This window comes from Neofelis nebulosa, chromosome 6, assembly GCF_028018385.1.
Source record: "Neofelis nebulosa isolate mNeoNeb1 chromosome 6, mNeoNeb1.pri, whole genome shotgun sequence".
NCBI lineage: Eukaryota > Metazoa > Chordata > Mammalia > Carnivora > Felidae > Neofelis > Neofelis nebulosa.
This window is the reverse complement of record NC_080787.1, coordinates 110,286,189-110,304,244: the sequence shown is the minus strand read 5'-3', so window position 1 is coordinate 110,304,244 and position 18,056 is coordinate 110,286,189. Positions and strand designations below refer to the sequence as shown.

Here is an 18,056-nt window from a genome sequence, read left to right as displayed (position 1 = left end):
GTGACAGAGACCGCCTGGCCTCCAGAGCCCGAAATATGTATAATCTGATCTCTTACCACTTTGCTGACCTCTGTGCATGTAAACAATATAAATATAGATATGGCAATATAGTATGTGATAATGACTCAATTCACAATTTCGCTGTGGGATGACTTACGAATGTCTGAATGTTACATAGGATTCTTCCTATACAAAGAATACATTTCTCTGCAAATTTTCAATCCCCGCTGCGAGCTCCATTCTTCCACACCCCCACGATAATGTAATAGTTACTATGACACTGAACCAGTTTTCTAAGCTTCGTGTTACCTGAAGACGTTCTCTAAGCAATCCACCAATTCAATCAAAGAATGAATCAAAATAGTGGCTTGCTATCGTGGGATCTATTTTTTTCTTTATTTTTCGGCTGGTCGCATCTACTGGAGATGTAAGAGTCCATATCGATCAACAGCTTTTTTGCGTATAATGTGAAAATTCCTAGATAATGTTCAGCCTAGAAAAGTGAGGTTTAACCTTTAATGTTTCTTGTAGAGATAAGCCTTGCACTGAATAAATAATTGCTGAACACATACTGCACCAGGTGCTGTGCTAGGTGCTGTGCCAAGGATCCAGCAGAAAGGGAACTCTGTCATCAGGAGCTTTGTACTTACTTCTCACTTAAGGTCAGTCCTTTTATCTAAAGGTAGACCTGGTTAGCATACAAAGGAAACACCAGTACAATCAATAACTACTTTCTCTGTGAGACGGATCTCCACAGAGCAACTACACACAGCTACTCTTCTGCACACTAATGCCCGGGTTCCATGCAGCATCGAGAAGGAACTGGACGTAAAGCCACGCACCAAATTTACATTCAAGCTCAACTGAGTTACCTTCCTGAATATGAAGCTCCACAGAATGGTTTACAATGTATTTATTTTTAAAATAAAACCACAGCCCAAATCGATTTAAATGAGAAAGAGACTCGGCATGTGACTAAGTTAGTCCTTGGCAATGTAATGAGCGAAGAGTTTTGCTACGTGAAAATAATGAGGAAAACAGACACAAAGAAGCACTTCCCCTTTGTGTTCATGCTTGTCTATTAAAACTGAGAATAAACCCCTTGAAACCTTCCGATCAGTGTCTGGTCGCACTTCTGGCGCATCTTGCAATGGCAGAGATTCGTATTTAGACCTCCTTTTTATTAGAGGGTATTGCTAGCTTTATGTATTTTCGGGATAGAGACAACTTTATCGTTTTATGATTATAAAAATAACGTATGCACATGGTTTCAGCAACTACGTAATTTATGCAACGCTTGAAAGTGTGCAGAACATAAAATACAAGCCCTCAGAAGTCTACCATCCTTAATAATGGGATTATTTACTGAGTGTTCACTGTGGCAGCCACTGCAGTGAGTGATTTACATTTCTATACTCATTTCTGTACCGGGAACTCTGATGCTACCAGTTACACAGCATCCGCTATTATCACCCCCATTTGCTGAAGGAGGAACTAGAGATGAAAGTATAGTAACTTTTGCACAAGGCTGTATAACTGGCTAGCGTCCGGGGTTCCTGTATAGAATTCAGGGGCGCTGTAAACCTAGACAAAGACCCTGCATTTTTATCTCCATTGACCTCTAACTGTCATTTAACATTTCTCCATTATAAACGTAAGCAATGAGCCGCACTGGTATCGGCAGTACCTTAGAATTTTTGCCAACAGAAATCACATATATTTTCATAGCACATGTCGACTGCTGCAGATCATTCCAGATCTGCACTCATCACTGCTTTGAAATGACAGTAGTTATTAGGAGTGCTTCTAGATCCCGTGATTTGTATATTACTATATCATCACATTTAAAAATATTTTGTTAACTTTATTTTAATATAATCAGCCTGCTTTGTAATGCCAAGTATTTTATTTTAGACATGTGAAAACGTTGTGAAAAGGATCTCTAAGCTTTACCAGACCAACAAAGGGGCCTATAGTATGAAAAAGTTAGGGGCCCTTTGGTAGAGAGCGAGCTGAAATTAACACCCAGGTGGTCTGACTCTGGAGCCTGACATGCAACAACTTTGCCATTCTGTCTGCCCTTGGCCTTGTGTTCACATTTTGGTGGATATACTTACTTTCAGATCTCTCTAATTTGGAAAGAATAGATTAAATGGCGATTAGGCAAACTGAAGGAAAAGTCAAGGAAACATTCTCAGGAACAGACACCCTTTCCTACTTCCTCATATTCTCAAGGAGGCGGGATGGGGAAGCCTTGGAATCTACCATTATCTGAGGCTCTGAGGAGAACTGGGCAGTGAGGGTGGTGGGGGTGGGGGAGGCAGTTCAAGGCCACCAAGGAACTGTACTCCTGGGAATGGGACAGGTCACTGACCAAGCTGACCTACAAGTGTAAAGACACCAGAGACATTCTCAAACAAAAAGAACCCAGAGATCTGACACTTGTAGGCCCTTTTTTGAGAAACCCCCAAACTACTGAACAATAAAATCCAGTAACTCAAAAGACTGAAAAGGATTGGATATAGTTCTCAGTTTTTCAACAAAACAAAACTAAACTAAACAAATCTCAATAACTATAAAGTTCTGAGAAAAAGAAAATGTAACCTAGGAAAATTACCCTTTGAATATAAATAAATATAAGAAATGTCTTCAAGGAAGTAAAGACTTGGGAGATACTGTTCAAGTCCCTGTGAACACTTCCTGACAGACGCACTGCCAGCCCAATGGCACTTTTCCAGTGACTGTGAACTTTTTCTTTCTTCAAGGCACTTGACTAGCATCTGTTGTAAAGTATTTCCTAGAAATGGACAAATAGCACTGTGGACAGCCTGTACAACCGTACATAGCAGCCCTGCTTCCTAACAATAGCAGTAGTGATAAAATCTAAGACATAAAGCAAAATAAAGAATGCAGAAAACAAGAGCCTGCGTTTCAGGGACTGGTGGTATATATAGGAAATGTAGTTAAGTATGGAAATATGGCTTAAACCCCATAAAGATTATGTTGATTAAAATGCACTGTTAAAATCATTGATAATATAAAAACAGTACAACAGAAGTCAGGAAATGAGGGAGGGACAGTATTATCTTTCATAGAAGGGAGTACATAAAAACTCTCAACACTTACAGAGTTGAAAACTAGTCTTGGTAGCTCCTGAAGATGTGTGGAGGGGTGGCTCTGCTTTAGCCTTTAGGTTTGAGCCAAGCTTTGTTCTTTATCTCAGCAAGCTGATGCCTTGCTTCTGTGAGCTTGGCTCGTTTATCTTCTAGACAATGGAAGATGGACACATACAGGTTGGATGACAAAATTAGGTGTCTGCGTATGTAGGAGGGGGCTGGACTGTGCACCTAGTGACAAGCACATCCCGTGCATTCTCCTGGGAGACAACTAGCTGGTTTTTCCTGGCTATGCTCCAGTGCAACCACAAGCCTTTCCATTTGAAACTTCTGCAACCTTTCTAGCTCATTCTGTTTTCCCTACAGCTTGTCCTGATAATGTGAGTTCAAAATATTTGTGATGTGTAGTTTATGAATAGACTTTTGTAAAAGGAATTCAGACTTCTGGCTACAGTTCTGGACCTGCCTCACAATCTATCCCAACTTGTCTAATCCTTCCACTATTTCTAGTAAATGGGAATTGCTAATGTGGCAGAGATTGGCTACTTCACTGAACCTATATTCTTTCCTTCCTGTATGAACAGCTTAGCTACATTTCCCAGCCTCCCTTGCGATTAGGTGTGGCCATGTGACTGAGTTCTGGCCGAAAGAATGAGCAAGAGGTTATGTATACTACTCTAGACACAGCCATAAAAGTCTCCAGGCTGTCTCAATAGAAACTCTAAGAACCTAGCCCAGGGGCTGGCAAACTTTTTCTTAAAGGGCTAGATAGTAAATATTTTAGGCTTGTGGGTCACACAGTGTCTGTCACAACTACTCAATGCTGTCGTTGTAGGGTAAGAGCAGCCATGGTTAATATATAAAGAAATGGGCACGAGTGTGCTCCAGTAAAACTGTATTTATGAAAACAAGGGGCTGGCTTGCAGATCCTACTTTGTTAATCCCCGCCCTAGAGGATGGCAGAACCACAACATGGAAGGAGTCTGGGTTTCTGAATGGCTGCATGGGGAGTATTGCCTCCTGTCCGCAGAAGCTGGCAGCACTTACCCTAGTTAATTTAGGAAGATGGTGCTCTCAAAAGACTCTGTACTGAGCTTTCAGGCAGGGGGAAACCAAGTTCAAACATTCATGGCTCTATCACCTCTGTATTTCATGTGAAATACTTTGGGGCCTCAATGATGCCAATTTCTCCAATTCTTTACTCACCAGTGACAGTTTAAAAAATATGAAAAGAGTCATAAAAGGTAAGCATTAATTTAAAACCTCCCATTTAGGGGCACCTGGGTGGCTCAGTCGGTTGAGCACCCCACTCTTAATTCCGGCTCAGGTCATGATCCGTGGGTGGTGGGATCGAGCCCCGTGTCGGGCTCTGCGCTGAGTGTGGTGCCTGCTTAAGGTTCTCTCTGTCTCTCTCTCTCTCTCTCTCTCTCTCTCTCTCTCTCTCTCTCCCCTTCTTCCCCTCTCCCCTGCTCAGGCTCTTTCTCTCTAAAATGAAAAAAAATAATAAAAAAATCAAAATCTCCCATTTATAATTAGTATTATGCACTTAAAAATCATAGCCTTTAAAGATGCCATACTTACCAAAGGAAATACAACAAGCTGCCTCTGAGGGTATTTTTATAAGATTGTGCACTATTGCTGTTATGCTCACCGGCTGCCACAGGCTGAGGCTGCCTGCCTTGGCTGCTCAAGGGCAGTTGCATTACTCAAATTGCTCACTGCCACAGAGGATCAACAGTTGCTTGGCTCTGGATCCTGATCCCCAGCTAATGAAAGATTCCACTGTTAACGCAACCTCTGCAAACTCTCTGGCATTGGCACTCAGATATTAAGGATGCTTGAGATTGTTGGTCTATTCAAGTTTCAGTGGTTTGGAATCTCAGCCTTTGCATTAATCCACTTGGTGATTTTTAGTGTTCTTGTCATCTTTATTTATAAATGAAAAGTTAAGCACCCAAACAGTGCCTGGCACATAGCAGGCATAGAATAAATAAATATTTGCTGAATGAAGTTCTTTGAGATTCAGTGTATAATCACGTATTACTAAGTTATACCCACATCCGAGGTTACTAAACTTTTCTTGCCAAGTCTCTTATAACAACAACAACAACAACAAGAACAACAAAACCAGTTAGAGAAACTGGCACATGTGGGATGAAATTTTTAGTGGCTGACAGAATGGGTCAGGAAGGATCATGGGACTCTACACCTGTCCTCACAGGATGTAATGTGGATTGCTAGAATAGGCAGTTGACAATGTAAGAAACTTTTATGATTACTTGTCAAAAACAACTCACAGCAATTACAAAAATCAGTCAGGTATAAAGATGAGGCTAAACAGGCAGAATGTTTTCTAATGAACACATACAGATGAAATTCTAAAAAATTCACATGAATCACATTACCCAGAATAGTTGAAGTAGCCTTCTTGGACAAGTGATTCTGAAATTACTCTCTCCCCTTTTTTTAGTAGTACATATTTGGATGATAAAAACATTTTCCCTGATGTGTGAATATAAGTTTTATGGAGCCGTTGCTTTCCTAAAATGTTACTCTTCCAATAAGATCACCTGTGGTTTCAGGCTGCTCAGTGTGGGGAACCATATAGACCAGTGGCCAAGGGGGAGCGTTAAAAGGAATTTAGAGAGAATTTACAATGTTCATTTCTTCTCTATCAGTTTCATGTTTATTTTGATGCAGCTACAAAAAATAATCACTACTTATGCAATTACTCTCAACTTTATTACAGCTATTCTGTGGCAATATTACACCTTGAAAAGGTAATCGCAAAATGTGTGAAGTAAGCCATTTTCTATTGTAAATGTCAAGCAAAAAGGAATATTCTGCATATTCAACACTGGCTGCTATCTTCCTGAAGAATGTTCAGCATATGATGGCATACTGTAAAAGAATTTATTGGCATTTTATTTTAATAGCACCTGAATGTTTTGTATTTACGGCTATCACCTAAAAATCCCATTGTAAGCAATGAAGGAATCAAGGAATCCAGCGGAAAATGACTGATACAATATTTTCTAAATTTGTATCATGAGACCCAGTTTTGCCTTTTCAAACAAGGAATAAGAGAAAACTCACAAAATGTTGTTAAAAGCTACACCTTGTTACAAAATCTTAAAATAAGTTGTATCCTAAAAGTGGAATGAGATAAGGATTACTAATTCCGAGGCATACATTTAATCAGAGAAATGGTTGCCATTTACAAGCCATCTACTCCCTTCAAAAACTCCATAAGGCAGGTATCATCACCTTGAAGTTGGGAAAGGATAAATACCTGGTCCAAAGTAATTAAAGAGTAAAAAGAAGCCACACTTTAAGTCTAGGCTCCTTTGACTTGGCAGTCTGTGGTCTGCTAAACATACCGTGTTTCTGAATTCATTCTTCACCCAGGAGACATTCAGTAGCCCTCCCGCCCTAATCCATTTTCTCCACACATGCCTGAGTGTTCTCTTTGTTAAAGTCACATAAGAGCAGGTAGCCAGAACGACTTTAAAAATCAGCTGGGAAATTCAACAGAGTGCCGTGTCTATCTAGGTGGAGAACGTGTCTTCAGTGACAAGATGCAGCTTCTAAAAGAGCACAGCCATTATGTCTGAGCAGGTCTGGCTTGGAACCAATGTACCCTCACTTATCTTGGTGTAATTACTAATAGTCCTCTTGTGGCAAGTGAAGTGATGGCCCCCAAATGTGTTTACATCCTGATCCCTGGAAGCTGTGAGTATGTTACTTTATGTGGTAAAAGGGACTCCCCAGATGTGATTAAATTAAGGATTATCTGGGCAGGCCCAATATGATCACACCAGGGTCAGATTTGAAGATGCTATACTGCTGCCCTTCCAAATAGAGTTTGGGGCCATGAGCCAAGGGCTGCAGACAGCCTCTAGAGGGTGGGAAGGGCAAGGAAACAGATTCTCCCCTAGAGCCTCCAGAAGCCACACACTCTGTTAACAACTTTAGCCCCATGAGACTTCTGACCTCCAATGCTGTAAGATAATAAATCTGTGTTGGTTTAAGTCACTAACTATGTGGTAATTTGTTAGAGCAGCCATAGAAATCTAATCCTTTCCATTTCAAAACTTTCCTGTTTGTACAATAAGTATAAGGGGATAGAATTCATAACTGATCAAGCTCTAACCCTGAAAAGCCAACACACCATCAAATTGTATATCTCTTTCTGGGTTTGGTGATGGGGGTCTCTGAGGCCCAATAAAGCTCATTTTCTGTACTTTCCATGGATTGCTATAGATTTAGTGTTCTGGATTCAATAATGTTGTCAGATAACAAAGAAGAGACACATATAACCACTTCTCAAAAGTCTTGTAAAATTAGGGTTTGCAAGAGCACTATACCATGCAGGTAGTCTAATTCAGAATTAGGTCATTTGCTTCCCTGGGACATGGGGCTTTATTGCCCAGTCAGCATGGCAGTCAGCACAAGATGGGGAGAAGGTACAGACTGTGTACTGACGGGTGGGGAAGGGAATGAATTTCTTCCAAAGGTGGAAAGCAAGAAAAAGCAAATAATCAATGTTGGGCAGGAGTGGTTCATTTAATCATTTAGTTCTGCCTGGGTAAGCAACATCTGTGAGCAAATAGCCCCCCGCCCCCTTGCAACTTGCAGATATTTATAACCAGACCAGAAGGTTATTTAGAGTAAAGACATCATGATTAAGTGAGGGAATAAACTGTAAGTGCAGACTATAGTGAAACCAAGTGAGATCTTGGAAGGCACTGGTCAATCGCCAGTACTGAAGTGGGAGGCCCCTCCACATTGTCCCTCTCACAGTCGTGTCTGGCTTCCTCCAGTGAAAATAACTCACAAGCCAGTCCCTTCCACTTTCAGATGGCTAATAGCTAACAAGATTCTTTTTATTTAGCTATAATCTTATCATCTTCGCCCTTTGGTCCTAGTTCCAATGGCTGCAGCCACATAAAGTCAATCTGAAGTACTGGGCTCTCGATTCTGGCTGCATCAGAGGATCATCTAGGGAGCCTTCAAAAATCTAATACCCAGGCTGTACTGCAGACTGTATAAATCAGGATCAGTGGGAGGGGGGACCCAAGCATCAGTATTTTTAAAACTCTTTAGATGATTCCAATGTGCAGCCAAGGTTGAGGGTTACTGGCTTAAACTCTCTTCCCCACGACACTCTTTATAGAGTTAGAAGTCACCCTCACCTGAGCTGAATTTTCTCTTCCTTAGGCTGACTTTCATCCATCCCCTCAGAACAGGGGATTTGAGGCAACTGGCAATCATAACTGAGCAGCCCTGGAGAAGAGCACTGTTGGGAACCCTCAGGGAAGACTTGTGGCCTGAGGTCCATGGTGGGATTGACTTGGTTCCTTTCATGTTTTTTTTTTTTTTTTTTTTCCAACATTTTTTACTTATTTTTGGGACAGAGAGAGACAGAGCATGAACGGGGGAGGGGCAGAGAGAGAGGGAGACACAGAATCGGAAACAGGCTCCAGGCTCCGAGCCATCAGCCCAGAGCCTGACGCGGGGCTCGAACTCACGGACCGCGAGATCGTGACCTGGCTGAAGTCGGACGCTTAACCGACTGCGCCACCCAGGCGCCCCTCATGTTTTTAAAAGTATAACCAGATCGATAAATTGCACTTCATCAAAACTAAACTTTTTATGATTCTAGGGACACTAACAAGACAATGAAGAGACAACTACAGAGTGGGAGAAAATATTTACAAATCATGTATCTGACAAGTGTATATACTACCCAGCATATATAAAGAAATATTATAATCAATGATAAAAAACCAAATAACTCAATTAAACACACACACACACACACACACACATATGACCCATCACATGACATCACCATTTTTGAACTTTGCAAAATTTGCCAAGATTTTTGCATTAACCATAAATTGCTTACGATGATAAAAATACCACCAATAAGCATTATTTAAAAATCAATTTTCTGAGATGGCCCATCCGGCTCTAGTGGGAAACCGACAAGCCATTCAGACCCACCCTTCTCCCTAGCTCTAGAAAGCCTCCCATCTGGGGAAACCCAAGGCCAATTTCAGAGGCAGGCAAGCTGGGCCAGGGGGAAAAAGTCCTGAATTTTCCAAACAATGTCTATTTGACTGGAAATTCAAGCACTGCTTGGGAGATTCTTTTAGAAAAGGGGAGAAGGAATTTATTTCTAGATTTAAATTGAGTATTCAACTTATTTCTTTGCAGATATTAAACTCCATTCATAAAACAAGGAAAGAACAGTACAAGGCAGTATTTATTCAAGAACTCAGAGGTGTGGAGTCAACTGTAGGTACAATGCAAGTGAAGGGGTAGGAGGACTAGAGCATTGTCTGTGTTGTAATATTGGTTACCATAATAACAGGGCTTTGCAAATACTGCCTCTTTGCAGGGCTCCTGATTGGTCAATAGGATTCTCCAACTATTTTAAAGATCTCTGTTTCAAAAGAGAAATGAAACGGACCAATTATAAGATTTATTTTAAAATGATTTAAAAAAAGAAGAACACTGAAACATTCAATGTGAGCAAAAATTTAGTATACGCTCAGTCCCCAAATTATCTATATTAGCCCAAAAGAGGTATCACCCGAATTCAATAATTAAGGATTGTTAAATCAATGGTTCTCAATAAACATATGGAGACGTTTTTGATTGCCACTATTAGGGGGACGCTATTGACATTGGGCAAAGACCAGAGATGCCATTAAACATCCTATAATGCACAAGACACACCCCCTTAGCCCAACAAAGAATCTCCTGGTCTAACATGTCAATAGTGCCATGGTCGAGACAACCTGGGTAACTAAAACTGTTACATGGGATACTATATATCCATTAAAAGAATCTTGTGAGTGATTCTCAACTCTGGTTGTGTATTAGGATAAGTGATGAATCCCCTGTAGAGCTTCGAAAAAGCCCCATTCCTGACCAAACAGTATCAGACTCTCTGGAGTGGGACCTGGGCATGACTATGTTTTATATTCTCTCCAAGTGACTGTAATGCATAGACAGAGTTGAGAACCACCCATTCAGACTCACATACATATTATGTATAGATATTGAATGACAAGGGGATATATACATGCTGAGTTTACATTAAGCATGTAACAAAGTAGTTTTTTATTAAATTTTATTTTATTTAATAAATTACATTTAATAAAAATGTAATTTATAAAATATTTTTCATATTAAATAAAAACGTATTTTATTAAAATACAAATGAACTATAAAGTACATATATACTATAAAAACATATATACTATAAAGTTGTATCAATTTGTAATTGCATTTATCTGTATTTTTTGACTTTCTCCCAATGAACATGTATTCGTAATAAAAGACAATAGACCACTCTGGAAAACAGTTTGGCAGTATCTTATAAAATTAAACATGTTATGACCATATGCCTTGAACTAGGACTCTTGGCTGTTTATTGCAGAGCAATGAAAACTGTTCACATGAGAATCTGTATATGAATGTTCAGAGCGGCTTTATTTATAATAGCCCTAAATAGAAAAAAAACCCAGATGTCCTTCACCGAGGGAATGGTTAAATAAATCATGGTACATCTATCTCATGGAAAAGTGCTCAGAAATAAAAAGGAATGGACTACTGACATATGAAACAATCTGGATGAATCTCTAGAGAATTATGCTGAGTGAAAAAAGTCAAACCCAAAAGGTTACTTACTGGTTAATTCCATTTACATACCATCCTTGAAGTGACAAATTTAGAGAAATGGAGAATAAACACAAAGTTTTGCAGCATTCTGAAGGGTGGGGGAGAAGCAAGTAGGCATGCTTGTGAAGGGTAACATGAGCACCCTTGTGGGGATGAAAATGTTCTGTATGCTGATGCATCAGTGTTAATATTCAGATATTGTGCTACAGCTTTGTGAGATGTTACCAATGGGGAAAACTAGGTGAAGGGGAAATGGGGATCTCTCTGTATTATTTCTAAAACTTCATGTGAATCTATTATTATCGTGAAAGTTTAATTAAAAAATTTTTAATGTCTATTTATTTATTTATTGAAAGAGAGAGAGAGAGAAAGAAAGAAAGAAAGAGAGACAGAGCATGAGTAAGGGAAGGGCAGAGAGAGAGGGAGACACAGGATCTGAAGCAGCTCCAGGATCTGAGCTGTCAGCACAGTGCCCGACGCGGGGCTCGAACTCATAAACTGTGAGATCGTGACCTGAGCTGAAGTTGGATGCTCAACTGACTGAGCCACCCAGGTGCCCTGGAAGCTTAATTAAAAAAAAAAGACAATAGGGATCAATTTTAACCAGAGAAAACACCTATTGTGTTGAACCAATCGTGGGAAAGAAATGTATCTGTTAAACAGTAACAAAATATATGTACATGGTGAAACATTGCTTTGAGAAATAAAAACATCCACCACACCTCCAAATTGGTGAACACAAGAATTCAATTTTCAGATAACACAGCCTCCCTTCTGATGGCATGATGAAGGCTTACTACATGGCTTCCTCTCCAGCAAACTTCCTTATCCCAAGTAAGAAGCAACACACACATGCTGGGAGAGGAAGATAGACCGTGGAGAGTGAGAACTGAGCTGTCATCAGCCTTCTCAGTCCCTGATGCTTCGTATGGAGAGCCCCAGGTCCAACCAAAAGTCAGAGGACATCAGCTTCACAGGGGAGCCTATTAATAGTGCAGCCTCCCCCAGACACATCCCTAAATATTGATTCCAGTATCCGATCAGAGGTGCGGCCCATGGATCTGCATTGTTAGCAAGTCTCCCTGGTGACAGGAGGCATTCAGGAACACGGCCATAAGGGATGCTGGGGGCCAGACTGGATCTTGGCCGTCCAAGAAGTGCCTACGGTCCTCAGTCAGAACTATAGGTCTCGTCATCTTTCCTTAAGGAATGTGAAAGGGATCTGTCTAGTTTAGGAGCTTATAAAAACAATCACAGGAATAATTGCTGGGGATGGAAGTCACACTTGGGAAGGCACTAGATGTGGATGCCTAACAGCAGAGGAGAGAAGAAGAATGGTGGCCACTGTGCTGAACAGGTAAGACCGTGGCTAGGTGGTCCCCAGGGCTCTGGAAAATAATTGGGTGTGGTGGAGGGGGCATCTCAGGAGAACTGCTCGTCCCAACACTGTGACTGGGAGAAATGGAGGAATATGCTGTGACTTTTACTTTTACCCCCATGAGGACCAGTGTGTGCTCAGGAAACAGAGATTGTACCTTCTAGACAAAACAAATTACAAACAATGTATAAAGGCTGTCATTTTTTTTGCCACCACACTGGGCACAGGGCTCCTTATAAAACAGGGATACAGCCCTTTCCCGGTCTTCTGCCATGGCCATTTTCTCTACCTCTTGTCTTTCAGATCTGCTTCTGGTCCTCTCAGCTAACCTTGTTTGTAATCTTTTTTCCACCTGCGTCTGCCCTTCTTAGTCTGTTTCTTGGCTATGACTTTGGCTCATCCAGTAATATTTCTGATTATTCACCTCAGCTGCATTGTTAGCCAGTCTCCCTGGTGATAGGAGACTTTCAGGAACATGGCCATATGGGACGCTGGGGACCAGCATCATCTCAAGATGGTCATCTCATACTCTTTCCAGCTCAGCCTTTCTTAGGGAACCTCCAAACGTGGTTTGACCTGGTTGTAGATGCCCTGCCCACCAACATGGCCCATCAGTGGGCCACACCCATGTGCTAGCAATGTTAGCTGTAATATCACTGCTGAGGCGCTTGACTAGAAGCGGCCAGAGTATATTATCTCTTTCTTCTGCCTCTTCTTTTGCCTGCCCTAGTTTGGTCTTGTTTGTCTGGATATTTCATACTGGTCCTTTTGCACCCTGTTCAGAGTCCCCACTGACCCAATCAACTGTTAATGTCTGAAGTGAGTGCAGTGTTTAAAAGATAGAATCTGACTCCACTGAGCCATAATTGATTAGTCCTGTCTGCTGTGGGTGAGCAGGATGGTCATCTGGGATTTGAAAAGACTGCCATGTTTGGACTGAATACTTTCTTCTTTACTTCGGGCTGATATACTAACTGCAAATGCTTCAAAAGATCTCTTTGCATTCATTTAGTCCAAGCCCTAATCTTTCAGTAAAGAAGCAATATTTCAAGTGCATTAGCATTTTCCACTCAAGCTTGCTATGAAAATATCTGCAAAACAGAAATTGCGGGAACTGTTATCTTTTCTCCAATGAGAACATACCCTGCCAGTGCCTTTGGTAGAATCCACTGTGTGGTTATAGTTGGGGAACTGTACAAATCTTACTAGCTTTAGGCTAGAAGAAGAGTAGCTTCTGGGTTGAACGGTGTCAGAAAAACTGTCCCGCATTTTCCAAAAGCCCTTCCCTCCATGGCAGTTTCTTATCTTTCACCATCAAGTGCCTGTCATTACTGGTCTCTTGCGACAAAATGGTGCCTCTGGCTCCTGGTGGAAAGGTGAATATCTGGGGGTTAGCACACGGAGTTGCGCTCCTGCTTCCCTACACAACACCGGGGCGTTCCACAGCAGGGCATTCCCACCTATATGGGTTATGTCCCACCAAGTGTTGTCTTCACAGAGGAGCACTGACTCTACTCACCTTGTAGTGGAAGAGAAACAATCCGCAGAACAGACTGTACAAATCTGCCGTGAGCAGGGAGAGGTTGACGGAAGTGGCACTGGTTTTCTTTATGACGACCGGCATGAAGCTATACAGACCGAACATGCAGGCGCTAAAGCCAACGTAGAGCAGTCCTGCGAGGAGAGGAAAGAGAGGGGATGTGACAGTCTCCTTGGGGCCTCTGAGTACCCACAGTGCGTGGACCAAGGGGGCCGGTGCATACTACTGATCACTCACACAGGGTGTTTTTCCTCACCGTACGAACTGACTTTATTACTGGGTAACACATAGCTAAAACATAAAATAAAACGTAAAAAATCGTCGTGTGGAAAATGAACTTGCTGCTTCGCACCCCATAACTGATATTTTGCTTCTTCTGGGAAGGAGTGCCTCTTAGTGGCTAGCGTCGGAATGTGGGGTCAAGGCTTCTGAATTCTGTTTCCGATGGTGCTGTACTTAACGTTTCCTGTCTATGTCTTTTAAAACATTTTTTTTAATCTCTCTTTTGTTTGCAAAATTACTTGGTTCCTGTATTGCTCACAATGATGAAGTATATAGTCCTCAAAATGGAAGGGCTTACGTATCACAGAGAGGGGGACTAAGAGTACTGAACTGGAATCCTGTGTGACCTGGGGCAGACCACTTCATTCTCTGAACACACCATGATCTGTGAATTTCTTCTAGATCTGTGAATCCTGCTCAGTCCTACTTCCCCATCACCCTTCCTAGCATACGGTGGGTTCTCACATATGGGCTCTGCTATTTTAGAAGTAGTTAGGTAAATTCTTCACTTCATTGTTTTTTAAAACAGAAAGATAAGGGGCGCCTGGTGTGGCTCAGTCAGTTAAACATTCGACTTCGGCTCAGGTCATGGTCTTGCGGTCTGTGAGTTCAAGCCCTGCGTCAGGCTCTGTGTTGACAGCTCAGAGCCTGGAGCCTGCTTTGGATTCTGTGTCTCCCTCTCTCCCTCTCCGCACCTCCCCCACTCACACTCTGTCTCTCTCTCCTTCTTTCTCAAAAATAAAATAAACATTAGAAAAGTTTTTTTAAAAAGAAAAAAAATAAAACAGAAAGATAAAAGAAAGTCCTTAAATGCTATATGGTCAGCCCCCCCATTCTCTAAAATTGTCTCTCATTATAACTAGATAAACACTTGTTAGTACTGATTCCATAACTACACGATTTTGTTGAGTCTGAATCAAGAGTTTATGGCTAAATCTAGAATTTGGTTCACCTTTTCCTAGATGGTGATACAATACAAATGTACAAAAATAATGCTCATTTCTCTACCCTGAAAGAATAAAGCATAGAATAAACACAAGTAATATAATTCAGTGGACCTTTGGGCATTTTACTAAAATAAAAGTATCCGACCTGTCCAAAGGAATTCTTGATGAAGTGTTTGGTGAGGCCATGGGACAAATGCTTCATCTGAATTCTATGAATTCGGGAGGATTTTGTAGGTACTGGACACCTAGTCCCTTTGCCTATGAAGACTGGTGATTCCTCTGAAGAGAAATTTGGTTTTCTTATATGAAAAGTATTTAAGGGCATAAATCATCATCCTATATATTTCTGATTCTCAGTTTAAAGAAAGCCACATCAAATCTATATAAAAAGATTATTTTGAACATTAAGTAAGCAAACTCAGTACAACAGCCCCCTCTAGTGTGGTGGAAATGCCCTAAGAGGACACTAGAATAACCGCTTTCCTAGTTCAACAAAGCACGTCCTCTTGCAGATATTCAGACATAGTAATATCAGATAGCTTTTGACTCACCATCAGAAGTTTTAATTCCCTAAAAACGGTCACTTTTCCTGTAATTGGGTTTCATGCTACTAATAATTCATCCTGCTTTAAACCAAGTTACTAAAAGTGCAATACTAAATAACCTATGATCAATACATGGAAAGACATAAATTATCTCAGCATTTCTTGAAGGAATCTGAGATTAAAAGACTGGGAACAAGATATATCCTTAAGTTAATCCACTAAAAATCCACTAAAAGTAGTCAAACTTGATCAGAACATAGTCCAGGCACCAGTCTTTTTTTTTTTTTTTTTTTTTTTTTTTTTTTTTTACCATCTCACTGATTTAGATTAAATACGATTGAATTAGAAAGTTCCATAATCCTACCCTTCCATCACCTTACCTGGCACACTGTAGACTCTCACATGTGGGATCTGATGTTTTATATTCACTCAATTATTCAACCACGTATTCACTGACTACCTACTCTGCCTTTGGCTAGGAAAGTAGTGGAAAACAGAATAGGTGATAAGTTTAGAGTTGCTTTGGTGCTAAGAAGGAAGAAAATGGTTCCTTATAGGTAATGGCAGGGGGCTTGCTTTAGGAAGGTTGACTAGCTGAGGCTTCTTTGTGCAAGTAACATTTACCTTGAATGCTCAAGGACTAAAAAGAGATGGCCATGGGAAGATCCAGGACAAGAACATTTCAGGTAGGGAGATCTGCAAATGAAGGACCCCAGTGACAGAGCCTGATGTGTTCCAGGAGCTGCCAGGGCCAGAACATTTGTGCAGGATGAACAGAATGGGGCAGAAGGAAGGAATGAGGGTGGAAAATTAGGCAAAGGATGGATTATGCAGGGCCTTGTAGGTCTCAGAAAGAAATTGACATCCTATTCTAGTTGTTAATAGGAAGCCATTGAGGAGTTGGTAGCAGGTGGCCAACACCCGATCTACATCTTTAAAAGATAGCTCTGGCTGCTATGTGGAGAAGGGACTGGATGGAGAAAGCATGGCAGACTAGCAAGAAGTGCAGTGTCTTAATCCAGGCAGGAGATACTGGTCGCTTTGCTCAGGATGGCAGTGGAGATGAAGGGATGTGGCCGGGTGTGTAGGGAACTTGACAAGCCCTGGTGACAGACCGGATGTGGGTAGTGAGAGAAAGGAGGGCATCACGGATACCCACGGGTTCTCATGGGTTCTGGTTAATTTAGAAACTGGGTGAATTATGGCGCCATTTACCGAAATGAAGAGAACTGAGAGAGGGCACGTTTTCAGGGGAAATAAAAAGCTCCGTTCTGAACACGTTAGTTTTAGATGCTGATGCATCATCCAAGAGCATCTGTCCAGTCGGGAGCTGGATGTATAATTGGCAGGCTCAGAGAAGAGAGGGCCATACAACTGGCAGAGCCACGGAAAGTAGGAAAACACATACATACATACATACATACATACATACATAGCAGAGTTTTGCTCTACTCATCAGGCTGTGTCAGGGCGCTTCAAGCTTAAACATTCTAAACCTATTTTTAAAAGCTGCATAAATTAAATTTAGGGATACAGGAATGGAATATATACACCATCACAGTTAACCACTTAGCTAGGTCAACCAATGTTTTCGTGTGCGAACATCCTGTTTTGTGAGCAAAGCATAGTCAGCCGAATGAACACATTATTAAGGTCGGAATGCAGGTGTGTTGTTCTCAGATGGACATTAGCTAGTTATTACGTGCTAGCAGTGCATCTGGAGACCCAACGTGCTGTCCATGCAGGGTTTTCAAACAATCAATCAATGTGATAAAAAAAAAATGAACTGATTAATCTTTTGATTGACAGCTACATACCGGCTGCAACAGCTACATTTATAGACAAGGTACATGTATAACTATTTCTTATTTGAAATACTTCCTCTCTCACAAAAGACAGCATTTGGTAGCTCTTGTCCTCATGCATTAGAGATTTAAGTTAAAGAAGTTAGAATACTGCTATCAGCCAATACTGATTGCATGCTTGCTATATGCTACTTAAAATTTTTTTTTTTTAACGTTTATTTATTTTTGAGACAGAGAGAGACAGAGCATGGATGGGGGAGGGTCAGAGGGAGGGAGACACAGAATCCGAAACAGGCTCCAGGCTCTGAGCTGTCAGCACAGAGCCCGACGCGGGGCTCGAACTCACGGGCTGTGAGATCATGACCTGAGCCGAAGTCAGCCGCTCAACTGACTGAGCCACCCAGGCACCCCTCTATGTGCTACTTTATACACATTATTAGTATCTACAACTGTAGAACACCATTCCTATTGTAACCCTCTTTATATAGGCAAGGAAATGGGCTAACAGAATGTATCAGTTCAGAAACACAGTCCATACGACTGGTTCAATAAAGGAAATTTAATTGGGGACACAAGTCACAAAGGTGCTTGAATGGGTAATAGGGCACATAGGGATGATGAGGCACCCCGGAGGTTAGCAATAACAGTAAGTTATCCACACTCTTGGAGTTGGAGAGATCCAGGGAGGAGGCTATGCTGCTAGGGGTCAGAAGGTAGGAAAACCTAGCAAAGATATAATCACAGAGGG

General features: G+C 41.3%; 1 protein-coding gene and 1 long non-coding RNA gene across 4 annotated transcripts in view; one reads left to right on the top strand and one right to left on the bottom strand.

Moving 5' to 3' along the window:
- The window catches only part of SLC35F1 (solute carrier family 35 member F1), a 470,792-nt gene that overhangs the window by 76,852 nt on the left and 375,884 nt on the right, over positions 1–18,056 (bottom strand). For both annotated transcript variants that reach the window (XM_058735097.1, XM_058735096.1), the window contains exon 7: positions 13,709–13,863. In XM_058735097.1, the coding sequence (XP_058591080.1) occupies positions 13,709–13,863 (155 nt within the window). The remainder of the gene's footprint in view (positions 1–13,708; positions 13,864–18,056) is intronic.
- LOC131514764 (uncharacterized) overlaps positions 1–18,056 on the top strand; it is a 54,038-nt gene that overhangs the window by 6,941 nt on the left and 29,041 nt on the right. The window lies entirely within an intron of this gene.